The sequence below is a fragment of the Thunnus maccoyii genome, chromosome 22, assembly GCF_910596095.1.
Source record: "Thunnus maccoyii chromosome 22, fThuMac1.1, whole genome shotgun sequence".
NCBI lineage: Eukaryota > Metazoa > Chordata > Actinopteri > Scombriformes > Scombridae > Thunnus > Thunnus maccoyii.
The window spans coordinates 17305635-17333316 of NC_056554.1; the positions used below are offsets into that span (position 1 = coordinate 17305635).

At 36.7% G+C, this 27682-nt stretch overlaps 3 protein-coding genes across 3 annotated transcripts; 2 read left to right on the plus strand and 1 right to left on the minus strand.

The window, feature by feature from the left end:
• Nucleotides 1-1942: 1942 nt before the first annotated feature.
• On the plus strand, nucleotides 1943-4539 carry LOC121889923 (GTPase IMAP family member 7-like). The gene is made up of 2 exons (XM_042402157.1): nucleotides 1943-1949; nucleotides 2980-4539. Exons 1-2 carry the CDS (start codon nucleotides 1943-1945, stop codon nucleotides 4068-4070), a joined length of 1098 nt encoding a protein of 365 aa, XP_042258091.1. The 3' UTR covers nucleotides 4071-4539.
• A 3866-nt stretch (nucleotides 4540-8405) lies between these two features.
• LOC121889121 (GTPase IMAP family member 7-like) lies at nucleotides 8406-9695 on the plus strand. The gene has a single exon (XM_042400830.1). It carries the CDS (start codon nucleotides 8413-8415, stop codon nucleotides 9268-9270), a length of 858 nt encoding a protein of 285 aa, XP_042256764.1. The 5' UTR covers nucleotides 8406-8412; the 3' UTR covers nucleotides 9271-9695.
• A 4222-nt stretch (nucleotides 9696-13917) lies between these two features.
• Nucleotides 13918-16815, minus strand: LOC121889924 (GTPase IMAP family member 7-like). Its single transcript, XM_042402158.1, has 3 exons — nucleotides 16809-16815; nucleotides 15962-16024; nucleotides 13918-15014 (listed from the first exon to the last, which is right to left on the minus strand). Exons 1-3 carry the CDS (start codon nucleotides 16813-16815, stop codon nucleotides 13918-13920), a joined length of 1167 nt encoding a protein of 388 aa, XP_042258092.1.
• Between the last annotated feature and the right edge of the window lie 10867 nt (nucleotides 16816-27682).

A 27682-nucleotide genomic window follows, 5' to 3' on the forward strand; every position in this document is an offset into this window, starting at 1 on the left:
CAATTGATTTCGGTAGAGTGCTACTAACTAGTTTGCTCAGCCTTTAGATTGATATGTTGTCTTTGGGTCAGTACAGTCTAGGCTGTCAGTCACAACTGCATCAGTTGAGTGATAATTCTCCAAACTGAAGGTAATCAAGACCAAGCTTAGAAGCAGCCAAGAAGGCTCTCAGATCAGCTGTGAGATGGACATCCCAATTAACCATAATGAAGTCACTAACACTTACAAACACATGACCAAAATAATCCTCCTTTAATTCTACCAATCTTGCTTGTTTCCTTGACAAGACTGCTCAACACATATAATTCTCAAAATGTTAATAGTGATTATGTTTTTACTACAAATGTGTTTGAGAAATAAACATTTAAAATGAGGAGTTTGCAAAATAAATACAAAAGAACAAAAAGAAATTGACAGTAATATAAATATATTACACAAGGATAAAACAGACACATTAAGAAAAACAGATAACAGAAAAAAAAACAGATAAACCAAACATTATGTCCAATCTGACTTGCAGTGAAGGTTTCCCAGTGGTTGCGACAGGTGATTTGATATACTAATACAAAGCCCAATCACTGTGTTAATGTTAGTTGTCTTAACTACAACTACGTCATTCATCAGCTGTTTTACTGTGAGATACTGTACCAGCGATCTGAAATAACTGCTATCTGCGGAGAACATCTCTGAAAATGCACATGTGTTTATGTTCTTGTATTAATCACATTTGAGGACATAAATCACATAGTATTATTATGGGGACTTACTCTCCATTGGTGGTGTTTGATGTCCATCACTTGTGCGTCTCACTGAATAGATAAACATCCATTTTATCAGATGTCACAATCCACACTGACTGGAGTATTTTTTTCTCCTCTGTCATGTTTAGTGAAGGGTAATCTGCCCAGACAGCAGTTTCAAATCACACAACTATCCTGCTGTATGCTGTACATGAATAAAAATTTATTTATTTATTTGCCTCTATCATCTTCCCTGTCTTTTTCATCAAGGACCAGCGGCTCTACAGAGAGCAGGTTTTCCAAATAGGTTTTGGAAAAAATATTTTAGTCGTTCTTTTGTCTTGATAACAAAGTATCAATATTGAAAGATTTGAAAGAATGTAATGTGAGCAAATAAAGTTTTAGTTAAACCAATAAATATTTTATTTGAAAGCACATGTGATTTCATAATGTAGTTAAAAAGACAATTACAACATGCTATTGTTTGTTGTTCCATCTATCACCTTTATGGACACATACTTGCAGTTATGTAGCAGACTCAGGCAACTGTCATTCTGTACTTTTTTTCTTTACTGACATTGTGCACTGTGAGATAAGGTTCTCTAATCCATCAGACCCCCAAACAATAATGTCACATGCAGACATTTAACTACAAGTTTTACTTTCAAACCTTATACCTAAATTATCCTGAGAATGTTCCCTTCGACTACACATAAAAACAACCTATTACTGTTAAAATTTGGATACAATCAAAATGTCATTAAGTGGGAGCTTTGCCTGGTTTGACTTTCTGAAAATAAGAGAAGCCACAACAATAGCAGGACAATAGTACAACAACTCTCACTGTGATGTGATGTGCTGGGGTCAGTGGTTCTTGCGGTTATGGAACAGTCCATTAGTCTGTAGTGCACAGGGGAGTGGCACATTTACAATGATTTCTTAAAAAATAAAAAAAAATTAAAAAGTTATTTCTGGCTATGTTAGAATAGCAACATCATTTTATATGTTTCATATCTAAACATCATAATAAATCTGTAGTGGTTTGGATCCCTTTTAGTTCGGTGCTCCAGACAGTTGCCTACTAGTCTTACCTTAAGTTTGCCCCACAATGCTCCTGATAAATAAATGTAAAAGAGAAACATACTCACACAGGAAGTCTTGTCATTTTCATTGTCACTCTGCAGTTACTCTTTTTCGACAAGATGGGCGGTGAGTTAATTCTTTTCACTTATGATTTTTTTTTTTGTTCTGAGCGCAACACAGTTGTCTCATGAAGAATTTTAAACTGCAGTAATTTTTGTTTTAATAAAAAGTTTTGACTGTGTATACAGTTTTAACATCTGAGATGCATCACTATGCATTTAAAAAAATATATCTGTGAGCAGTTGTGCTCTTAAACCTCACAGCTGTTTACAAAATTCCACAATACATCAATTTTGATTGTTGAGAAATTACCAGTTTTGATGCACGAGATGTTCTTGCATTTTTTATTTATTATTATATTATTATTTTATTTTTAATCATAAAAGATATTTCATATTCATACATTATACAATCAATTATTCTCAAAATCTATCTTGTAAAATGTATCAATTATTAAAATTTACTGCAGCTTAAAATCAAGTGAAAATATAAATATTATCAACAAAATATGTCTAAATTTGGGACATGACAAAGTCGAGAGTTTGAGGTGTAAAGATATAAAAACTCTCCTTCTGGAAAAGAAACATACTAATGTCTCCTCCTCTGCTTGGTTTTCTTATGTGATCAATGCAAATGTATCTCAGGGAGGGCACTGGGTGTTTACCTCTCTGAAATGCAATGACATGGAGCACTTTTAACAAGTGTTTTTACCATCTGTTGCCTTTATTTACCCACATTATCTGCACAAACCAAATAAATGGTTATTTCAAAAGGTACAGCATAAAGCCAAGCAATTACATAAAATTTTCTAAAAATATAGTGCTAGTGTGCTTGTTAACCTCAGCTACTTTTCACATGTGGATAAAAACATTCAAATCAAAATCAAGGGTTCTACATGACCTCATTTACCAGTTATGACTGCAACCTAAGTTAGGAAGTGTTGTCCCTCTTGAATGTGATTTTCACTAATGTGTGCATAAAGTATTATTCCTATAACTGACATATATATAACAGTGTAATCTGAATAGTGATGCACAAAAACAAGTAAGAGCAATATATACAATATTACTGATCCTGATTCATTGTTCTTTTCTAGACTCAGAAATAAGAATTGTCCTGCTGGGAAAAACTGGAGCTGGGAAAAGCAGTTTAGCCAACACCATATTCGGAGAGGAGGTCTTCAAGATAGATGATTCTCCAAACGCTGGAACAAGTCAATGTGCAAAAGAAACCAGATCTGTCAATGGAAGAAGCATCACTTGGATCGACACTCCTGGTTTCTTTGACCCACACAAGTCTGAGGAGGAGCTGAGGGATGAGATAGTGAAGTGTATCATAGAGTGTGCTCCTGGGCCTCATGTTTTTCTCATTTTACTTAAAGTTGAGAAATTCACACCTCACGAGAAGCAAGTTATTGACGAAATACGAAAGTCTTTTTCTGAGGAGGCCTTCAAATACACTGCAGTTGTTTTCACTCATGGTGACCAGCTCACTGAAGGAAAGAAAATTGAGGAGTTTGTCAAAGAGAGTAAAGGTCTGAGAGATCTGGTGCAGAAGTGTGGCGGCCGATGCCACGTCGTTGATAATAAACACTGGAAGGACAACCAGCAGGATGAGTACAGGAGAAACCAGTTCCAGGTGGCAGAGCTACTTAAAACCATAGACAAGATAGTGATGGAAAACAATGGAAGCTACTACACCAATAAGATGCTGCAAACAGTGAAGAAAGAAATACAGCAAGAGGAGAAGAGAATTAAACTGTTGCCAGTGACAATATCAGAGCAAGAGATCACAAAGCAGGCCAAAGTCAATGTCTTAAAGAAGTTTTCGATCAGACTGGCAGGTACTGCAACAGGAGTATTGTTGGGAGCTTTGCTTGGTGTGCCAGGAATGATTATTGTAGTTATCAAAGCCTTGATGACAATGCAACCCACAGCAGCAGTAGCAGCAGAGGCTGCAGTGGGAGCAGCAGGAGGAGCAGCAGTAACAACTGGATTAGGTATAGCTGCAGGAGTTGCTGCAGGAGTTGCTGTTACAGTAGGAGCAGTAGTAGGAGGTTGTATAGGATATTGTGAAGCCGATAAAGCAGACTCAGTAGGAGAGGCAGTAAGGAACACAGCAAAGGCTGTTTGTGATGAAAATCTACAAACAATTTTTAAAATACAATTGAACAAAAAGTATCAGTAAAGTGAGGCGAAAGAGTCACTTCTGACAAACTGGTGAAATAAATTGACTGTTATTGTGTTCTTGTTACTACACTGTTATATATAGTGCTTTTATTCAAAAGCTTTACAATTTTCCTCTCATCCACTTATTCCCATTGTATAGAAACTATATTTGCTCCTAAAATTCTAACATCTATTAAATAGGCTTTAGTCACATACAGTATGTATCCATTTTGGATCAAAAAGGCAGGGAAACAAATGCAGAAGTTAGTTTCTGTGCCACTTGACACTTGTCAACAATATCCTTCTGTAGTGTATCTTCTTTTGCCAGCTATTCTTACAAAAACACAGCAAACATTTGACTTTTAAAAGTATTCTATCAAATGTTTTTAATATCTGGTAATGACTTTGATTTGTTATTTCAAAATGTTGCTTATGAAACTAGATGTATATAAGAGTTCTTGAGAGAATCTTTAAGATTTTCATGAGCAATAACCCTCTTTGTGAAATTTTAAAGCTGTTTGTTATTCTGATTGTGCTTCAACTTTTTGCCAAAAAATGGTTTGGTGATGTTTTTGCATGAAATAAATTGTTATTGTTACTATATAACCTCTTATTTTGTTGTTTTTATTTTCAAAATATGCTAATAGCTATACAATGAAACAGTTCAACAATAAAATTGTTCATTAGTAAGAATTCTTTCAGGTGTCTCTTTCCTCATAAAACCATGCCACTGATTTTGAGCCTCCAACAGTGACACAGACCACAGCTTAAATTTGCTATTTGATACCAATAATATGGCGTTCACGTTACAAAGTAATTTCAAATTCAGTTCATTTCAGTTCAGTCTGGCTGACGACTGCAGTTTTTTGCTGAGCTCCATGCAGTCTGCATGGCCCCGTACACTGCCCCCATTCAAATGAATGGGAGGGCTACTGTTTCACACATTGTGGAGTGCTCTATAGGGTGCACTGTACAGCAGAAAAATACTAAAGTGCCCTTCCAGTGAAGAGCATGATACTGTGCCGAGTCGTTGAACATTTTGCAGATACAGTATGTTTGTGAACATGTCAGAAAATATATTGTAAACATTGTGCATACATGTTCAATCTGCATATTTTAATGGAATACAATCCAGACGGCCTTACATGCTTTCTAAGGCAAAAAGGTTGCTGAGGGAGGTGCAGTTTAGCTATAAGGTTAAAAATGGTTGTCAAGGTCAGTGTAAGAATATGAGGACATCTGTCTGTTCCCAGAACACCTCAGCAATGAGTTTGCTCGCTGTCTTAAGAAAGAGGAAATAATGTTACCAATTAAGTAAATACTTTGTGTCTTCTCTGAAAAGAAATTAAGATCACAATCCTTTTTACCAAGAAATTTCACGACAGTCACCTCGACATTGAGAATTTGCATTGTTTTTTGTAATATGTATTTTACATATCATAAATGAAAATACTGCAAATACATTGTAACTATAAATAAATTATTGTTTCATGTTGTTTCTCACACAAAGTCAAACCTTGTGTCATATTTAGATACACGATGCAACATAGATGCATGTTTATCAATAAACTGTGGACTCTTTCAGTCTATGATATGAAGTCACGTACAACATCACCTTTCACCCAGTAAACAAGTGAAACAGGAGACATAAATGAGGAACGATTACACCATTTTTCATCACATGTCAGAGTCTCAGCCCTCTGAGAGGAAGTGTTTACACAAAGCATCTGCCATAAATGTCAAACCACAATTTTACTTGTGCAGTCTTCTACAGTCGTTGTACAAATCAGAAATTTCCATCATGCATATCTAAGTTAAAATATGAGTACTGTATATTATGTAAGAGGTAAAATTTCCCCCTTTATTTCTTTAAGTTTCAGAATGTTCCCTTCACTGTGCATCATTTTGTGTGGCATTAACATTTAAAATAACACATTTCAAGGAGAAATTATTTCCTAAGTAGTGTGTTCCTGAACATAAATCTATAAATATTAATACATATGGAAAAAAAATATGAGAAACTGTAAAACATTGTAATGTACTTGCATGAAAACAAATGCAGTTCATCAGTCTGCAGCCTGGAAACAAGTTAGACAAAAATAAAGCAGGGGGCAAGTAGGACGAAGAGAACAAGAGAAAAGACTCACAGTGAGGACGTCTCGTGGATCTGAAGAATTTTCTGAACTGAACTCTGTTTTTGACAACATGGAAGGTAAGTTGAGTTGATTTATTTCAGCTGTTGTGTTAACAATGAGGACTAAACTTTAGGCCAAATACCTCCATTTAAAACTAAATTCCTCCAATAAAAGAAACTCACAATTCCCAGCTTTATTAAAACTGATATAAAAGGCTGTGAGCATCCATTCCTTCTCTGTGAGACTGTAAAAATATTTTTCAAAAGAAATTATTTATTTTATGTCACTATGATAAAATAAGCTCTGACAGATGTTACTTTAAACCTTATTTAATCAAGTTTTAACACACCATGGTTGTTAAATATGAGCCCGTTCTAACTCCCAACTCGTCACATATCGAAGTTTGCTCAGGACCCCGTGGCGTCACTTTTTAACGCACTGGGTACCCTTTTAGCGTCATTTTTTTTAACGTGCAGGGTAGTCTGAAAGACTTCTGCTGAGCTCCCACAACGTCTGAAATAGACGCTGTGAGACCGATGACGTCTAAGTAAGGTGACAAATTTCAGCCTGAATAAAACGTTTCTGCAAACCACAGATACATTGAACATGCACATTTAAACACCTGTAATACGTAACATATTAACATTTCAACATGTATCATATCAACATTTCTGAAGTGATGTACTTCACACGACATCTATATAAGCTGACTTACTTTCTTATTAGGAGGTGTAGGGGTTGGTGGGTGGCTTGTAATGTTGGTTGCAGAAATTTGTAAATCAGCACAGTCAGCAGATAGCATGGTTCGAGATCACCTTAACATTTTATTTCATTTTTTATTTTAACCCAAACCACAATCTTTCCCTAACCCTAACCAGGTGGTTTTTGTGCCTAAACCTAACCAGACCTTAACCACCACATTGTCACACCATAAAATAAAATAATTTTTTAACAGTGACTACCGTGATACTGCGTGACTATAGTCTCTCTCACACACACACACACACACACACATATGTGGGAGTGAGAATGTATTTTCATTTTAAGGAAGGAGGGGTGGTACAATAAAAACTACATTTCAATGCTATTTATTTTTCTTTTAAATATTTTACAACTTTATTTGTACAATATTTTTTCTTCTTCTTCCTCTTAATTTTCCTTTATCTTCACTAACTTTCTATATCCTTATTTAAAGTTTCTATAACACATGACAGTATCCATCAGATATTTCCCAGAATTATTAGAGTTAAGAGGTTGCTAATGTCAGTTTTATTATTACCTTTATTAAGCCTGACAATCATTGAGGGCCGGTCCTGATTTTCAGTGATGTCAAGTATAATAAAATAATAACAAAAGATACAAGATAAAAGAAAACAACCAATCAAAAAAAGTATATAGATAATAAAAGATACAAGATATAAAACAAATCAATTAAAACAAGTACAAACAGAAGTTAAGTAGTTTGTGATCATAGATTTAATATGTCCAAGGGTTACTTACATATCCATTTTTAAGATGCTCTGCAAAGAGTTCCAGGTGGTCAGAGCATAAAAACAAAATGCAGATCTTCCAAGCTCAGTACAAACTCTAGTGACTTGTAGTGAAACTCGGTCATTAGACTGAGAACCAATCAAGCATAGTTGTGATCTAAGATTGTAGCTTCACAATAAGGGCCTTGTAGATAAATAAGTATATATGCTTATCACGTCTCTCAGACAGAGAATACAACCCAAGGAAAGTTGGTTCTGTTTACATATAAAAAAAGTCATAATTTGTTGACAAGATTGTCCAGATGAAATTTGAATGTGAATTTATCATCTATCTAAATACTAAGTTATTTATATTCTGTAACTCTTAATAATGGATCCTTGTACTCAGGTCTCTTACAGATGAATTTATTATCAAACACATTAAAAATAGGACACTGTGAATTTCACAGTTAACATCTACAAATTTACTCCAGAGTATTATAACTCTACATTAGCTTTACTGTTAAACTTTACTGTTTTAAATATTTGAGTCGATGTTTGATATTTAACATAATAATGTTATTGTTGTTGTGAAGCAGAGCAGAACTCTCCTACTTGTGTTTGAAGTGTTTCTGTAACTCAGCCAAAATGTCACCTGTGTAATAATTATTGTAGGAAAATCAATGAATGTGAAAAACACTTGGACAAGTTACCTGCTTTACTGATAGAAAGTAATTCTCTTTTAGGGTTGAACACAATGAGGGTTGTCCTACTGGGGAAAACTGGAGCTGGGAAGAGCAGCCTGGCTAACACCATATTCAGAGAGGCCACATTCAAAATAAACCATTTTAATGACTTGAAAACACATTCTTCTGAAGCAGAAACCAAATCTGTCAATGGAAGAAGCATCACTTTGATCGACACTCCTGGTTTCTTTGACCCAGGCAGGTCTGAGGAGGACATGAAGCCTGAGATGGTGAGGTGTATCACTGAGTGTGCTCCTGGGCCTCATGCTTTTCTCATTGTGCTTAAAGTGGAGAAATTCACCGAGCAGGAGAAAGCTGTCATCACAAAAATGTGTGAATATTTCTCTGAAGATGCTTTCAAATATGCTGCAGTTGTCTTAACCCAGGGTGACCAGCTCCCAGAAGGGATGAAGATTGAAGAGTTTGTCAGTGAAAGTGAGCATCTGAGTGATCTGGTGAAGAAGTGCGGTGGCCGGTGCCACGTTGTTGATAATAAATATTGGAAGATCAAACAGCAGGATGAATACAGGAGCAACCAGTTCCAGGTGGCAGAGCTACTCAACACCATAGACAAGATAGTGATGGAAAACAATGGAGGCTACTACACCAATGAAATGCTGCAAACAGTGGAGAGAGAAATACAGAAAGAGGAAGAGCGCATCAGACAGTCATCAGGGAACATGACACAGGAAGAGATCAGACAGCAGGCTAAAAGCAGAGTCCTTGAGAAGCATTTGAACAAAGCACCACGGACATGGATTAGAGCTTTTGTGGGTTTGGCGATCATTGCTGGGTTTGTTGCAACTGTGTTGAAGTCAAAATTTATGAAGGTATTAACAGAGGTATACCACTATTTGATGAAAAAGTAATATGAGGGAGCAATCACACCAGTGAAGGCAGTATAGACGACATTTGAGGTTGTCTTGAACAAACTTTATGATTTGTACCATTGAACCCATTTGAATAAATATTGAAGCAGAATTCAACAGATGTTAATTTAAGCTTCTGACTTGATGGAAGTCCTCGTGTCTATGCTTCAAACGTTGTGGTGTTTCCTGTCAAATGAAAAGCTAACTACTGTGAGTTACTGTTCAATAATAATCAGAGTAAATAAGAAGTTAATCTAGAAGTAATCAAAGTTTTGATCTGAAATCTGAAAGTGGTTGTTGGGACATGGACTCTACATGACTTTGTGGTGTTTTATGATGATGATTTGCTTTTGATTATTTGAATATTTAATCACATTCAGTGCAGGGAAATATGGAGTCTTGAGGGGCAGTAAATGCCGTAACAATTGTAAGGAAATAATTTCTATTGTAGCTGCATTAACTTGTTGCCAATAGTTTTTTATACACTGTGCACAATTTGCATTATAATATCAAAGTCACAATCTATCAGCTGCAGAGTCAGTGTGTCATAATTATCTATCTAGCTAAGCATTACACCAGGTTTCACTTCAACCTGTTTCTCTGCAAACTGTCATTTATGCATTTATTACTGTACATCCTGTCTTATCTTCTGTAATGTCCTGTTTACCGGCATTAGTTAAAAAAAAAAAAAAAAGAAGAAGATTAATTCTTTCCTGTTTGTATCCTGTTCAAAATAGTGTTGCTAGGATTTAAGAGTGTAGTGGAAATTCAGCCTGGTAGCCAGAATAAAATGTTGGCAGTTTACGTTTCTGCAAACCACAGAAACATTGAACATCTACGTTTCAACACGTGTAATACGTAGCATATTAACATTTCAACAAAACGTATCATCTCGACATTTCTAAAGTGATGTAGTTCAAATCTAAATGAGCTGATTCTTCTTATTAGGAGGAGGATGGGTTGGTGGATGGGTAAGAAGTTTCTTGGCAACAAGTTGGAAATCAGCAGAGTATGGTTTGGGACCATCTCGAAACCAATGCCCGCTTCCTGTTTCAACTGACAAAGGCGGGTGTTTTTAGTGAGACATTGGCTGTTTTTATTTTATTTTTTATTTTTATTTTAACCCAAACCATGATCTTTCCCTAACCCTAATCAAGTGGTCTTTGTGCCTAAACCTAATCAGACCTTAACCACAGCGTTGTCACACCATAAAACATTATTATTCAACGAGTAGAAATGTTAATATGCTACATTGGTAGAAATGTTGATATGATACGTATTACACATGTTGAAACGTATATATTCAACGTTTCTGTCGTTTGCAGAAACGTTCAATGCCAACGTTTTCTTCTGGTGATTGGGTTGCAACACAGTAGTTGTTTGAATAAGACAAATATCTGAGTGATTCTGATTAAAATGTTTACAAAAATTTAGAACATGCATACTGCAGTGTCACTTTCAATGCTTCCACCCTTAAAGTGACATGTTCCTCATTTTGTTTTTTTTTAATAGGCTAATATGTCACACACACAAAATGTAGTTCTGTTTTAATTAAATTAATTAAACTCTGTAGGAGTATGTATGCATGTCTGAGAGTGTGTTTATGTGTGTTTGTGTGTGAATGTGTGTGTGTGTGTGTGTGTACTTTGTCACACACACACACACACACACATTTTAAAGCTTCTGTATACAGAAGCTTTAAAATATGTTCGTTGTCTTCAAAAACTTGCCAGTATTCCTCTATAGAGAAATACTGGAAAGATGACTAGACACACACATTTTAGGACTAGACAATCACATGTTCACAACATCAGAAATTCTTTTTTAATTGAGAGTATCACTGTGACACCAGCTCCTAAAGAGAGTGTTGCATTATGGGTCATTTGTAGCCTTAATGTTACTATACTTTATATAAGTTCCTTGAAGTCTGTTCATAGTGGGTCTGTTAGAGTTTAAAGTGTGTTGTGAGACCATGTAAACATACAAGAGTTTCTAAATGGCTAATGTAACGGATTTTGCTGCCTCAGAGGAAATAAATTTATGGCTGAAAACAAGTCTAAAGCGTCTTCCTTATCTTCACTGCAGATAGGGACCATGAACCAAATCATCTGAATTAGTGCTGTCAGTCTGAAAAATGGCAACTACTCGAGAAAATAAGGGGTCATTAAGAAATTGAGAGGCTGACAGGAGAGTGTGTGAGTGAACAAGATGAGTGTGAATGTGTGTTGTAGCTTCAAAAATTATTTTTCCAAAAACAAGTGTTGGAAAGCAGGAGGTTGTCTTATATTTGGACTAATACAATAAAACTTTCAAGCAGGGATCTATCTACACCCACAAGGCTCCCTTAAGTTGGAGTAGACAGAAAATCCAATTCTGTAAAAGTTTTGCTTTAATATTGTATAAAAAGTAGCCCACATTGTAATTAAATTGTTTAACATTTTTATGACATGTTTTATTTGTTTTCAAAATTGGCCTTTACTTCTTGCACAAAGCTGTGGCAACAAATGCAACTATCATTGTCATGCCAAGCAAAACTCCCAACAATGATCCTGTCTCACTGCTGACCAATGACAATTTGAAACATTGACCTTTGCCTTATCTCTGATATTTTTCTGTGACTTGGTTCCTGATGACTGTCTAATGTACTCTTTCTCAGTCTGTATCTCTCTCTTCACTGTTTGCAGCATCTCATTGGTTTAGTAGTCTCAATTGCTTTCCAACACTATCTTGTTTATGGTGTTAAATAGTCATGTAGTCATGTAGTCATCCTGCTTTTTGTAATTTATTATCAGTGACGTGGCACCAGCCTTTGCAGTTCATCATCAGTGATAGAAGAAATAAGATGAGATTTGATGATACATATACTCACAATGTGCTGCATGACTTACTGTCAGGTATCAGACAGTCGCCCAACTTTCCAGTCATTGAGTCACCTGTCTGTCTTTGTGATGTCAGCTCTGTTCATAAGTCAGTGTGAACATGAGCCACACCAGACCTAGAGGGCAACAATCTTTTACCTTTGGTCTGGACAAATATTAACCAAAGTACAGATGTGAAATCACTCTGATATTAACGGAAAAAAACAATTTAATGTGCAAACAGCAGTTAATAATGACAATGAAGATGATTGCACTTTTAAATTAATTTGCTAGCATAACTAGTAAGTGAAATAATGATGAATGAAGACTTTGCTTTGAATGTTTGATAAATACTAGCTGAGGTTAACAAGGACATTAATAGATATCACAAAAGAAAACAGATGTACTTCTACTGCACTGAATTTCAGTCGGGTGTTATGTAGCAAAAGAAGAACTACAATGTGTCAGAATCACCTCATGTCTTGATAATTTACTAATAAATCTGCTGAGGGCAAATAGCAAATACAGACGGGCCTTTTGTTGTTACATCTTTGTCATTTTCGAGGACAGGAGTAACCTCAGTATGAGCAAGAACACATATGTCATCTCACCTAACAGCACTAATCGTTTTTCATAAATTAATCAAAGATGATTTATTGTGGAACAGAATAACTTTGTAAGCAGCTGTGGGGTTCGAGAACATCATTGTTCACAGTAAATGAAAAAACAAAATAAAACAAAACAAAACAAAACAAAACAAAAAACTCAAGCATGTTACAACTGTACACAGTAAAATCTGACAACTTTGTAGTGTTCTGTCCTACAGACATAATAAGTGATTTAAATGAATTTACTCTCCATATTGTCAAAAAAAAAGGAACTGCAGAGTGACAATTAATCAGAGTGACTTCATCTGTGAATATATTTATATTTCCTCATTTCTGGTGCCTGTTTCACTTTACTGGGTGCAGGGTGATAGAGGGAGCCATAAAACTATAATGTAAGCGCGTGACTTCAGACTGTAATAAATTTAGGTTTGAATCTAGGCTACCAGGAACCAGGGATTATGTGGGAGAAATGTCAGAGACCTCAGAACAAACAACACTCGACCACAAGAAATAACAGATAAAATGACAATCTTTATTACATTACCGTCAGTTGTTTCATTGTATACCTACTAGCATTTCATTTTGAAAAAAGAAACAACGAAATAAGAGGTTATATAATAACAATGAGAATTTATTGCATAAACAAAACATTTTCCCTGAATTGTTGGCAAAAAGTTGAAGCACAATCAGAATAACAAACAGCTTTAAAACATTTCAGTTACAAAGAGGGTTATTGCTCATGAAAATCTTAAAGATTCTCTCAAGAACTCTTATATACATCTAGTATCAAAGAGCAACATTTTGAAATAATAAATCAAAGTCATAGTCAAAGTCATATTAAAACTTGATAGATACTTTAAATGTCAAACGTTTGCTGTGTTTTTATAAGAATAGCTGGTAAAAGAAGATACACTTCAGCTGGATATTGTTCACAAGGAGTGTCAAGTTGCACAGAAACTAACTTCTGCATATGTTTCCCTGCCTCGCCTCATTTTGGATCCAAGATGGACACATACTGTATGTGACTAAAGCCTATTTAATAGATGTTAGAATTTTAGGAGCAAATATAGTTTCTATACAATGGGAATAAGTGGATGAGAGGAAAATTGTAAAGCTTTTGAATAAAAGCACTATATATAACAGTGTAGTAACAAGAGCACTATAACAGTCAATTTATTTCACTAATCTTTCAGAAGTCGGTAATTATCCTTACTTTGCTCTTGATTTTGGTTTGTAAATCTTTGTAGAGATTTGTCCAACATAGACTTTGCTGTGTTCTTTGCTGCCTCCCCTACTGACTTTGCTTTATCAGCTTCACGATATCCTACACAACCTCCTACTACTGCTCCTGCTCCTGCAGCAACTCCTGCAGCTATACCTAATCCAGGTCCTGCTGCTGCTCCTGCTGCTGCTGCCACTGCAGCCTCTACTCCAGCAGCTATACCTAAGGTAGGCATTACTGCTGCTCCCACTGCAACCTCTGCTGCTTCTGCCGCTGGTGATGGTCTCATTTTCATCAAGGCTCTGACAACTGAAACAATCATTACTGGCATACCCAGCAAAGCTCCCAACAATACTCCTGTAGTAATACCAACAGACTTCTTGAGAAAATTTGAGACATAAATCTTCCCATTCTTTTTAATCAATTTGTACACTGTCTGCAGCATCTCATTGGTGTAGTAGCCTCCTTTGTTTTCCTCCACTATCTTGTCTATGGTGTTGAGCAGCTCTGCCACCTGGAACTGGTTGCTCCTGTATTCATCCTGCTGGTTGATCGTCCAGTATTTATTATCAATGACGTGGCATCGGCCACCGCACTTCTTCACCACATCACTCAGATCTTCATTCTCTTGGACAAAATCTTCAATTTTCTTTCCTTCAGGGAGCTGGTCACCATGAGTGAAGACAACTGCAGCATATTTGAAAGCCTCCTCAGAAAAAGTCCTTTGTATTTTGTCAATAACCTGCTTCTCATGCTTTGTGAATTTCTCAACCTTAAGTAAAATGAGAAAAACATGAGGCCCAGGAGCACACTCTATGATACACTTCACTATCTCATCCTTCAGCTCCTTCTTAGACTTGTCTGGGTCAAAGAAACCAGGAGTGTCAATCAAAGTGATGCTTCTTCCATTGACAGATCTGGTTTCATTTGCACATTGACTTGTTCCAGGGTTTGCAGTATGGTTTATCTCGAAGACATTCTCTCTGAATATGGTGTTGGCTAAACCGCTTTTCCCAGCTCCAGTTTTTCCCAGTAGGACAATTCTTCTGTCTGAGTCTAGAAAAGAATAATGATTCAGGATCAATAATATTATACATATTGCTCTTACTTATTTTTGTGCATCACTATTCAGATTACACTGTGACATACATGTCAGTTATAGGAATAATATTTTATGCATACATTAGTGAAAACCACAACACAACACTCTCTAAATTAGGTTGCAGTCATAACTGGTAAATGAGGTCTTGTAGAATTCTTGATTTTGGTTTGAATGTTTTTGTCCATGTGTGAAAAGTAGCTGAAGTTAACAAGCATACTAGCACTGTATTTTAGAAAAAAAATTATATTATTTCTCAGCTTTTATGCTGTACCTTGTGAAATAACCATTTATTTGGTTTGACCATATAATGTGGGTAAATAAGGGCAACAGATGGTAAAAACACTTGTTAAAAGTGTCCCGTCTCATTGCATTTCAGAGAGTTAAACACCCAGTGTCCTCCCTGAGATACATTTGCATTGATAACATTAGAAGAGCGAGCAGAGGAGGAGACATTAGTATGTTTCTTTTCCAAAAGAAGTTTTTATATCTTTACACCTCAAACTCTCGACTCTGACAATCTAGTATGACATGTCATACTAGATTTTAAGATGCAGACAGGTCCGGGCTGGGAAAATTATTCAGGCCGGGAAATATTGTGTGAAATAAAGACACAGTCAGGCCACTTTTTAAGCGGGGGATCAGGGGGTCCTCCACTAGGAAAATTTTAGTTACAAAGACTTGATTTCCTGCATTCTGGTAAATGTTAGTGCATGTGAATAACAAACTAATGAGCCAACAACTGCTTAGTAAAATGTACTGTGATGAACCTCAAATAAAACCAAAGGTACATATCATTAAGGAGGGAGAGGACACAAGGACTAACTTTTAACCAATATTTATTAAAAATATAAATAACTAATTAAACAACTAATATACTAACAAAACATAAAATGTTCTGTACCTGCAGGTTGCTCTGAAGTAGTGGGCGTCTGCACTTCTGTGGCACCAATGCTACTCTCTTTACCTTCAAAAAGAAAAATGCAATAGCACAGCACACCGTAACTTTAAATGTACCAATATAATACAGTTAACAACTCTATTCACCTATTCAATGAACAGAGCAAGAGCACAATATCCGACTCAGTTTACTAATACACACTAACAGTTACCCGTCAAAGGTTAAAATAGCCCTTTAACCAAACAAACATTAAATAACAGAGATCCTAAGTTTTTACAGTAGCCTGAATAGTGTGACAAAAGATGTTGTGTTGTCTCAATATTTTAAATTATGAGCTCAAAGTATGAACTCACTGACTGAAATTTTCACCAAAACGAATGAATTTTCAAATAATATTGACCACATTAACTAGACAAGATAAGCCAATTATGCCATCAGTGTTTTTGAGGAAATTAGAAAGGCAACTACCACTTTTATTATTGATTGTCCAGTTTCTTGGTAGCTTTAACATTGACAGGATTGACAAGATACATTTTAAGATGATTAAAAGATGAAAAATGATTCAAAATGAGCAAGAACATCTCATGTTTCGAATGTAATCTAACAAAACTGGTCAACAATCAAAATTGATGTATCGTGGAATTTTGTAAACAGCTGTGAGGTTTAAGAGCACTGCTGTTCACAGATATATATTTTAAATGCATTAGTGATGCATCTCAGGTGTTAAAACTGTATACACAGTCAAAACTTTTTGTTAAAACAAAAATGACTGCAGTTTAAAATTCTTCATGAGACAACTGTGTTGTGCTCAGAGCAAACTAAATATCATAAGTGAAAAGAATTAACTCACCGCCCATGTTGTCAAAAAGGAGTAACTGCAGAGTGACAATGAAGATGACAAGACTGCCTGTGTGACTATGTTTCACTTTTACACTTATTTATCAGGAGCATTGTGGGCGGACTTAAAGTAAGACAAGTAGGATCCAAACAGCTATAGATTTATTATGATGTTTAGATATGACATAATGTTATTTTGCTATTCTAACTAATTATATCCAGAAATAACTTTTTTTAAAGATACATTGTAAATGTGCCACTCCCCCGTGGATTACTGAACCTTATCTGACAGTGCACAATGTCAGTAAAGAAAAAGTACAGAATGACAGTTGCCTGAATCTGCTACATAACTGCAAGTTTGTTTCCATAACGGTGATAGATGGAGCAACAATAGCATGTTGTAATTGTCTTTTTAACTGCATTATGAAATCACAAATCACATGTGCTTTCAAATAAAATATTGCAGATATCTAGGCATTTATTTTAAACTCAAACATGCATGTACATACTGCAAGTGAGCCATTTGAGCTTTCCTTGTTTCAACAGGACATCTCATTTCACCATCACACTGTATAATTAGACACCAAAGAGAAAGATTCATGTCTATTTTGTCAAAAATACAAAGCCACTCAAGGTCTTAGCCTCTTTTTTTCTGTTCTTCATCACTCAATATGTCTCCCTCCTTTATTCCCTTTCTTCCTAGACAGTGACAAACACCAGCCTGGCGGTGTAGGCCAGGTCAGCGAGGTAAAGCAGGAAGTTGACCGCAGTGAGCACCGCCAGATACACGCACCCACAGCAGCTAGGAAGTGTGAAAAACAACCAGTGGCATGATGGGATATCTCAGTCAGTCAGGAGCTGAAAGTGACCTCTGTAGTGCAACGATGGTTAAGATGAGTCTTTTTCTACTGAATGTGAGATCTTGTGTTGGCTGTTTTTCACATGCTCTGTTGATGTTTGTCATATATTCTGCAGAGAGACAATAAAAAAAGAGACTGATCAGAAGAAAATGAACTAACATTTGTGGAAGTGATGATGTGTGTTTGGACTATCTTGATGCAAAATGCAAGCAAGGCACTACTGTATATTAATGAAACACAAACATTATATGGGACATTATTTCTTAAGTAGAAATTTCAGTCAGTTTATTCTAATTTGTAAAATGCTGTAGCCCTAACTTTATGATTCCTCTTTTAAGTCTTAACAGCCCATGTTGTAGAAATGCTCAGTATTCAGTCCTACTTGTTGTCTTGTTTACTCTCTATTTTTGCTGAATATTACCAACAGACTTTTTTTGTCTATGGGGTAATTAAGGCCTAATGTATTGAGGAAATGGTCTTCTGAATCATGAAAAGTCATAAATGATGATCTACATAAACAACAAAAATATAAAGTGAGAAATTGCAACACCAATGCTCTAATTAAATTATTGCGAACTTCATCATCTATAACTGACGTGTCCAGGCTCAAACTAAAGTTGTGTAAAGACTGTGGAACATGTGAGGAACATCGGTTTGCTGTTCAAGCTGTGAGCTGTGCAGGGTAGCTATATCATATACAGGAAGTGGAAGTTTGCCTGCTTTTAAATCTCAAGGGCTTGGAAAATCCCTCAGGCTAAAATGGCACTGAACTGTTTGATATTGGTGCCCTCTAGTGTCCAAGCTGCAATGGTGTGCATTAAATTTTATTTATGTATCTCAAAATCATTAAACAAAAATCACAGATTTGCCTCAGAGGGCTGCACACCTCTTACCTGCAAAATTATGTCAAAACATGCAGAATTGTTGCATTTTTTCTGGCATTTCAGGTGTTTAACACATTACTCTGATCATGTCCTAATGTACTGTGGGTGCAGTACTATACCGGTCCATGGTGCATCTTTCATGCAAGTATCATTCCCAGAGAAAAAACACACTCTCTCATTCTGCCAATTCAAACCCTGAAAACTTTGTGAAGACAGTGGTTGATGCATCACAAATACCAAACGTGACTCCTATGGCAAGCCGTTTTAACATTTAATCGAACCACACTCCTATCTGTAATTACATTTAGATGTCCATAATTGCATTTCTCCTGGTCAAAACTGTATTCTCACTACTCAGAATGGTAATTAAAGATATCCACAATAACATTCTTACTAGTAGAAATTGTATTTCAAGATATCTGCAACTTGTATCCACAACTTTGATTGTACTGGTCAAAAATACATTTAAGATATCTTAAAATCCTTAAAAAGTGTAATTGGCCATTTTAACATTTAATAGCTTGACTGGATATGTACTGCAGATATCTGTAATTCAATTCTTCCTAGTCAAAATGACATAGCATTCTTCCTAGGACAAATGACGTCACTGTTTCCATCCATGTGTATTGAGCTTTCAATTTCAGATTTCCAAGATTTCCAGTCCACAGTTACATTTAACAGGGCTTGCCATACTCTCCTTTTGCGTAGGTTGCATGCTTTGTTGCAATATTTTACGTGCATTTGGATCCACCAGAAAAACTTCCTGTTTCACTTGCAATGAATATAACCCTCTTAACAGTAAACCTTTATGATTAATTATTTAGCCTACACTGGTATGAAATAAGTTTTAAAATTAATCTATTAATTGATTCCCTTGTTCATTTTTCCCATTTTTCGAGTAACAACAACGAATCTGTCTAACGGAAAAGCATCACTTTGATTGACACTCCTGGTTCTTTTGACACAGGAGGGTCTGATGAGGAGCTAAAGCCAGATATACTGAAGTGTATCACTGGATGCGTTCCTGGCCATCATGCTTTCCTCATTGTGCTTAAAGTGGAGAAATACACAGATCAGGACGACATTATCACAAAAAAATTTCTGTATTTCTCTAAAGAAGCTTTAAAACATGCTGTTCTTGTCTTCACACATGGCAACTACCTCCCCAAAGGAATGAAAATTGAGGAGTTAGTGCATCAGAACAAAGGTTTAAATGATCTGGTGAAGAAGTGTGGTGGCCCGGTGCCACGTCATTTATGATAAATACTGGAAGAAAAAGATGAATAACTACATGAGCAACAAGTTCCAAGTTGCACAGCTCCTTAATACAACTGAAAAGAATACAGAAAAGGGAGGCTGCTATACCAATGAGATGCTACAAGCAGTGGAAATAGTAATACAAAGAGAGGAAGTGGAATTAGACAGTCATCAGGGAACATGCACAACACACGAGGAGACAAGAAAACTCAGTATTTAAGATGTGTTTGATCCAAATTGTTGGTGTTGCAACAGGAATGCTGGTAGGTGTTTTCCTTAGTGGGGTCACAATAGTTAAGGTATCTCCCTTTGCTGTAAGTGACATTGTAAACATTGGTGCTTTGATGCTAAATGCTAATACCAGCATGCTAACATGCTTGAAATGAGGTATAATCTTTACAATATCCACCATCTTCACCGAGCATATTACCATGCGACATTTGCTAATAAGCACTAACACAACACAGAGCTGAGGCCGATGGAAATGTCATTAATTTTAATTAATTATTTTCTCATAAACAAAGTATTTGACAAATTAAAATAAACATGAAAGTCTGTACAAAATTCCATAATAATCTATGGTCAATCAATCAATAGTTGTTGAGATATTTCATCTTGGACCAATAAGGTGAAGAGTGATGATGTTTTTGCAATGTAATATTCTTTTTTCTGGAGATCCGGTGGCTCTGTTATGCTGTGGGGGGCATTTTGCTTGGGCCACTTGTCCCCTTAGAGGTGAGGGTCACAACAAATCAATACAAAGTTGTTCTGGGATCACTGGGGTCATCCCACTTAATGTTTGTGGCTCGAGTCCTCTCATGCCAAGCCCTCAGGAACAGCACTGGGCTATGAAGCCAATTTGGACGGTAAGATACTGTTACTGTTATTTCTTAACATTGCTCACTTTATATTCATCTGACATAACTATGCAGTACATTCTGGAAACTCATATTTTGGCAAAATATCATTTGAATGATAACATCTGAAACCACTACAGGCTAATTATTGTGATTAAATCATTGGCAATTGTGAAATATATCAACAAAGCATGCAAAATCCTACATAAAAGGAGGAGTCACATGTTTGGTATGTGTGACTCATCAACCATTGTCTTTACATTCTGGCCAGTAACATCTGAGCAGAGTTGCTCATGTCTGGCTCATTACATAAGTGTTGCAGAGAGTTTTGTCAGCTACATTAAACAATGTATCACTATATAAAATCCATCAATATACATAAGGAATAAAGTTATGTTTCACTTTCTGTTTTTTTCTTTCCCTCTCTCTTACACACATACACACACATCTCTTGTATTTGCATGCCTGCTCTCTTTCACTTTCTCTTTTTTATTAATTAATTTCTCAATCCTTGTTAAACTACTGGGCAAATGTGTTGGCTATGGATAGAAATAAATCACCCCATAACTATAAATTGAAAAAAACACAAATTGAAGAATTTCTATATTTACCCTAAGCATCTTTTTCTGCATTATGTTCTGTAAAAAAAAGTTTTCATATCGGTGCATATCGGACAACATATAAGCTGATACGGATATATCTGTGATAGTCCAATATCTAAATTGGTCAAGCTCTACTAAATTTTAGTAAATGTGCACTGGCTCTGACAATAAATAAGCTAATAATATATTTTGTTCAGGCATGAGCTCTCTGCCGATTTGTCGCCTCACCGAACACACAAGCAAGCACCATTGGTTAATGTTCAATCTGAATAATGTGAAAACAGCAGAAGAAGAGATAAAGACTCAAGCAGGGTGCGAGAGACGGAGGGTGTGTGACTACACAGAAAGTGACACATTAACTTTGATGTAGTCTTGCACTATATTTCAGCAAACACTAGATGGAAACACAATGCATGTTTAGTTATAGAAGCTAAACTGAAGTCCATTGTATTCAGTATAGTGATGAAAAGTTTACAAACACAATTTTTTATTAAGGTGTCTGGTCAGTATATGACATCTTTACAGTAAACCATTTTTTTGTTAATTTTATTTTCAGCATTTTTTATCACCAATTAATGACTGTAAGTGTGAACGCTTTGTGTTACAGCATACAGCTGACACTTTTTAGACACTGTTACATCACGATTTTGTTCATGACATCAGGAGTTTTGAGAGCACAGTTCAAACTGCAAACTGTAATAACAATGCCCAATAAATTTAATTAAAGTCCCCCTCCACTCAAAGTTTTTTTTGTTTTGTTTTTTTTTTCAGTTAAAAACTTCTGAAATGAAATGTATTTGCATGTTCATAGATTCTGGAATTTTTTAATGAGGGAGAAGGGAGTAGATGTAATTTTAAGGGTTTTAACAAGATAATTTCACTTTTTTTCATGGAAAAAACATATCAGACACGAATTATTATTCAAAGTAGAGTATTTTCTATACATCTTAAAATATATCTGAAGAGGATCTTTACGCAATTTTTTGACAGAACTTTCTGTCATGCTTTGTCAACAAACTCATTACTAATGTGGTTGCAATCTGCCAACTGTAAGTCCACACAAACACAAATGTACAGTATTAATTATACTTTGCCATCTGTCTCTTCTAGTGCTGACAACAAGGAGGATCCTCCTGCTGGGAAAAACAGGAGCTGGGAAAAGCAGCCTGGCTAACATCATATTGGGAGAAACCAAAACTGTCAATGGAAGAAGCATCACTTTGATTGACACTCCTGGTTTATTTGACCCAGGCAGGTCTGAGGAGGACATGAAGCCTGAGATACTGAAATGTTTCTCTCAGTGCACTCCTGGGCCTCATGCTTTTCTCATTGTACTTAAAGTAGAGAAATACACTAAGCAGGAGAAAGCTGTCGTCAGGAAAATTTGTCAATATTTCTCTGAAGAAGCTCTCAAATATGCTGCAGTTGTCTTCACTCATGGTGAGCAGCTTTCCAAAGGGATGGAAATTGAGGAGTTTGTCAGTCAGATTGAATGCCTGAGTGATCTGTTGAAGAAGTGCAGCGGCCGATGCCACGTTGTTGATAATAAATATTGGACAGACAAGCAAAAGGATGAATATAGAAGCAACCAGTTCCAGTTGGAGCAGCTACTCAACACAGTAGACAGAGAAACAGTCAGAAACTAGTAATAAGACTAACAACAGGGTCCCTATGAATGTTTGGATCAAATTAACAGGCCCCACAGCAGAATCAGTGGCGAAAGCTTTCTTCGGGCCAGCTGTCGTAGTTTTACAGGAAACAAGGGAAGCAAGAAGAGGAGTGGAAGATGTAACGGCAGAAGCAGAAGAGGAAGCAAACAGTGCACAGAAAAAGGAAGTGTACATAATAAACAGAGTTATAAAAGGATCATTAATGCCACTATCACCCGGAAAAGGAGCTGAAGGAGGAGGTGCAAAAGTAACTGGAAGAGGAGGAACAACAACAAGAGTCAAACCAGTGTCAGCAGGTAAGAAGTGATCAAAGACAATAATGGGAGCATTTTTGTGCCATTTTGTCCTAATTCAGAAGAACAAAAGAGAATGGAACATATTATAAGATCATGCTCAGCATCCATTTGGGAACAAGCTGATTTCCTGTAGGCCATTAATATTAGAGATGCAACAATTAGTCGATTAATTGACAGAAAATTCATCTGCAACGGCTTTGATAATTGGTTAATTGTTTAATTCATTTTTTAAGAAAAATACAAAAATTCTCAGGTTCCGGCTTCTTAGATGTGAACACTATTTAGTTTTTTTATTTTAGCCTTTTATGATGGTAAACTGAATATCTTTTGGTTAAGGACAGTTGGTTGGGACACAACAAGACATTTTAGGTTGCATCTTGGACTTTGGGAAATGGTGATGAACATTTTTTAAATCAACATTTCTTAGATAAACAACTAATCAATTAATTGAGAAAATAATTGACAGATTAATCGACAATGAAAAGAATCATTAGTTGCAGCCCTAATTAACATTAGAAAACACTGCAACATGAAATAACCAAATGCACAATATTACAGCTGTAGCCACAATTTTAAGCTAATATCCAGTGCAAAGTATTCTGTCGAGTTGCCAGTTATGCTTGCAAGCTAATGTTAGCAATGAGAACTGGCCTCCCTCTACAGTGATTATTATGTGATGTTTATGCAAAGCAAGTGCTAATGTAATCAAGCTCGCAATATTTAGTCTTTGATGTGACAACATAAATGAATGGCAAGAATACTAACAGTGTAAGAGAATAAGCTAAAAACAAATAGGCTGTTCAATGTTAGTTATCAATCATTTTCTCTTCTAGTACTACCAACAACAAGGATTGTCATCGCTGGAACAGCCGGAGCTGGGAAAAGCATCAGAGGTAACAACAGCACAGTGTCAATTTATGGAGACAACAAATATGTCTTTGAAGAGTTATACAAGGAGTAAAAATCTTCCCTGTGATTACAATTAATGTTTATATACTGTAGACATATTTCTGTATGTATATGTTTAAACTGATACGCATCTTGAGACTCAAAGTGGCAAGGTAAGAGAGCAAGTCAAGACGAATTTTCATTATTCTCTTCTAGTGCTAAAAACATACAGGATTGTCCTGCTTGGAGAAACTAGAGCTGGGAAAAGTAGCCTGGCAAACGTCATATTTGGAGAGGATGTGTACAAGATGAAGAATAACCCCACCTCGGGAAGAAGTGAATGCCAAGCAGAGTCCAAATCTGTTCATGGGAGAAGAATTACGTTAATTGACACTCCTAGTTTCTTTGACGCAGATAGACCAGAGCAGGAGCTGAAGCCTGAGATAGTGAGGTGTATCACTGAGTGCGCTCCTGGGCCTCATGCTTTTCTCATTGTGCTTAAAGTGGAGAAATTCACAGGGCAGGAGCAGGTTGTCATCTCGAAAATATGCCAGTATTTCTCTGAGGAAGCTTTCAAGTATGCTATAGTTGTCTTCACTCATGGTGAGCAGCTCCCTGAAGGCATGAAGATTGATGACTTTGTTGGTCAGACTGAAGGTTTGAAGGATCTGGTGAAGAAGTGTGGCGGCCGATACCATGTCGTTGATAATAAAAACTGGAACAACAACCAACAGGGTGACTACAGGAGCAACCAGTTCCAGGTGGAGCAGCTACTCAACACAGTAGACAAGATGGTGATGGAAAACAAAGGATGCTGCTACACCGGTGAGATGCTACAAGCAGTGGAAGGAAACAGGACATCAGTAGGAGACATGTCGCTGAAAGAGACCAGCAATAAGACTAACACCGGTATCTCTAAGAATGAGTGGATCAAATTAACAGGCCCTGCATCAGAATCATTGGTGGAAGTGTTCTTTGGGCCAGTTATCAAAACTGGGGCAGCAACAGGAGGAGCAGAAACAGCGGCAGTGGGAGAGGCAGAAGAAGAAGGGGAAGGAGAAGCATCAACAGAAGCAGAAGAAGATGTAGCAACAGAATCAAAGGATGGAGAAGAAGAAGGAGACGAAGGGGCGGCAATAAAAGAATGTCAAGCAGAGGAAGAAAAAACAGGACACAAAGAAGAGGCAACAACAGAGGCAGAAGACGGAGAAGCAGAGGAAGAAAAAGCAGAAGGAGGAGGAGGAGGGAAAGCATTGACAGAAGCAGGTGGAGAACCCGAAGAAGGAGAAGAAGGGAAGTCGACAACAGAAGTAGATGAAGAAAAAAAAGAAGGAGAAAGACAAGAGGGAGAGGCAACAACAGACGCAAACAAAGAAGCATCAACAAAGGCAAAAAAAGTACAACCAGCAAGTGGTGGATCAGGTGGTCTGTTTGGGATCCTCAAAAGAGCAGGAGCATTGGCAGCAGGAGCTGCAGGTGCAATAATAGCAGGAGCAGCAGCATCAGTAGCAGGAGCTGCAGTTGCAATAATAGCAGGAGCAGCAGCATTAGTAGCAGTAGCTGCAAGTGCAATAATAGCAGGAGCAACAGCATCAGTAGCAGGAGCTGTAGGTGCAGGAGGAGCAGCGAGTGCAGGAGGGGCAGCATGTGCAGGGGGAGCAACAGGTGCAGGGGGAGCAACAGGAGCAGGTGGAGCAACAGGTGCAGCGGGAACAACAGGAGCAGGTGGAGCAACAAGTGCAGGAGTAGCAGCAGGAGCAGAAGGAGCAGCAGGAGCAGGTGGAGCAACAGGTGCAGCGGGAGCAACGGGAGCAGGTGGAGCAACAAGTGTGGGAGGAGCAGCAGGAGCAGGTGGAGCAGCAAGTGCAGGAGTAGCAGCAGGAGCAGGCGGAACAATAGTGAAATGTGTAGGAGCAATAACACTGGTAGTAGCAGCAGTAGGAGGAGGAATATTATGGTATGCAGTAAATAAAATAAGAGCTTTTTTAAACAACCTGTCACGACGTATTGCAGTCATCTTGCTGGTGGTTGCCTTCTTCTCATTGCTACTGTTATCATTTTGTGTCCAAGTCAGAATGGCTGGGACCCTCCTCCTATTGTTTGGAGTATTACTATCGTTTTTATTGTTAATGTTGTTATTCTTGCTAGAAGAACATGGGTTATTCACTTGGATAAAAGCAGCAGTAGTAAGAGCAGCAAGTGCAGCAGGAACAGCAGCAAAAGTAGCACTGAGAGTAGCAATAGTAGTAAGAGGAAAATGGGTGGCAGTAAAAATAAATCAAGTGAAAGCTTTTTTGCTGGTGGTTGCTTTCTTCTCATTGCTACTGTTATCATTTTGTGTCCAAGTCAGAGTGGCTGGGACCCTCCTCCTAGTGTTTGGAGTATTACTATTGTTTTTGTTGTTAGTGGTGTTGTTCTTCTTGCTAGAAGAAGAGAAGAGAGAGAAGGACATGAGGGAGAGGCAACAACAGAGGCAAAAGGAGAAGTAACAAGAAAAGCAGAAGAAGGAAAAGCAAAATCAAAAAAAGCAGAAGCAGTAAGTGACGGATCAGATAGTCTGTTTGGGTTCGTCACTGGGACCGGAGTGAACAGGAGCAGCTGTAGCAGCACTGGGAGTAGCTGCAGCAGTAGTAGGAGGAATAAGTGTAGTAGAAAAATAAATCAGGTAAAAGCTTTTTTGAAGAGCCAGCTACAGTGTATTAGAGTCATTTTGCTGGTGGTTGCCTTCTTCTCATTGCTACTGTTATCATTTTGAGTCAGAATGGCTGAGATCCTCCTCGTATTGTTGTTGTAGTATTACTATTGTTTTTGTTGTTAGTGTTAGTATTCTTGCTAGTATAGATGTATGTAACTATTGGATTTTCAATGACCCAACTGCTGTAATAAGTGAAGTATCGGCTATTATCAGTTGGCCTGCCGTTCTGTAACATTCAGCTTCACCATTTTTCAATAACTTTTGAACCTTACAGCCAGATTTATGCTGCTCCTTTGAGGTATTGAGATGATCCACCAAAAGTTGATACAGTTATATTATATTGCTTGAATATATTTATTGTTTTTTATATTTTTTTCACACAATAAGACTAACAACAGGGTTGTTACTAACAACACAATAACATAGCAAGTAAAACAAAAAATGAAAAACAAAATAAAACAAAACAATGCAAAAAAACCTAACAAACAGAAATAAACAAAAAAGTAAAAATTATTATTATTATAATTATTATTATTATTATTATTATTATTATTATTATTATTATTATTATATAATTTTAAATTAGTAGTAAAGAATGAGAATGAACAATATGGCAGGTATAGGGTAAATGCTTGTTTCTGAGCTATTCTTGCTCAGAGATTACATGTAATTCATCATGTGATAACCTGAGAGTTCTTGTAAATGATAATCATGAATCATAAATTCATCATGAATTAAAAGGTATTTTTACTTTTCCTGATACATTTTATCTGAAATGATTATGAAGTGACAATGGTTCTTTGGATGTGATCCCTCCATAACTTTGATTTAATTTTCCGTTTGTTTGCTCTCATATAAATGTACAATTTAACAATAAA

What these genes read in the sequence shown, in the direction of transcription:
- LOC121889121 (XM_042400830.1), top strand. Translation starts at nt 8,413, where the DNA reads ATGAGGGTTGTCCTACTGGGGAAAACTGGAGCTGGGAAGAGCAGCCTG.
- LOC121889924 (XM_042402158.1), bottom strand. An exon ending in TACTTCAGAGCAACCTGCAG is followed by an intron (nt 15,015 to 15,961) that starts GTACAGAACATT and finishes ATTCTTTTCTAG; the next exon opens with ACTCAGACAGAAGAATTGTC.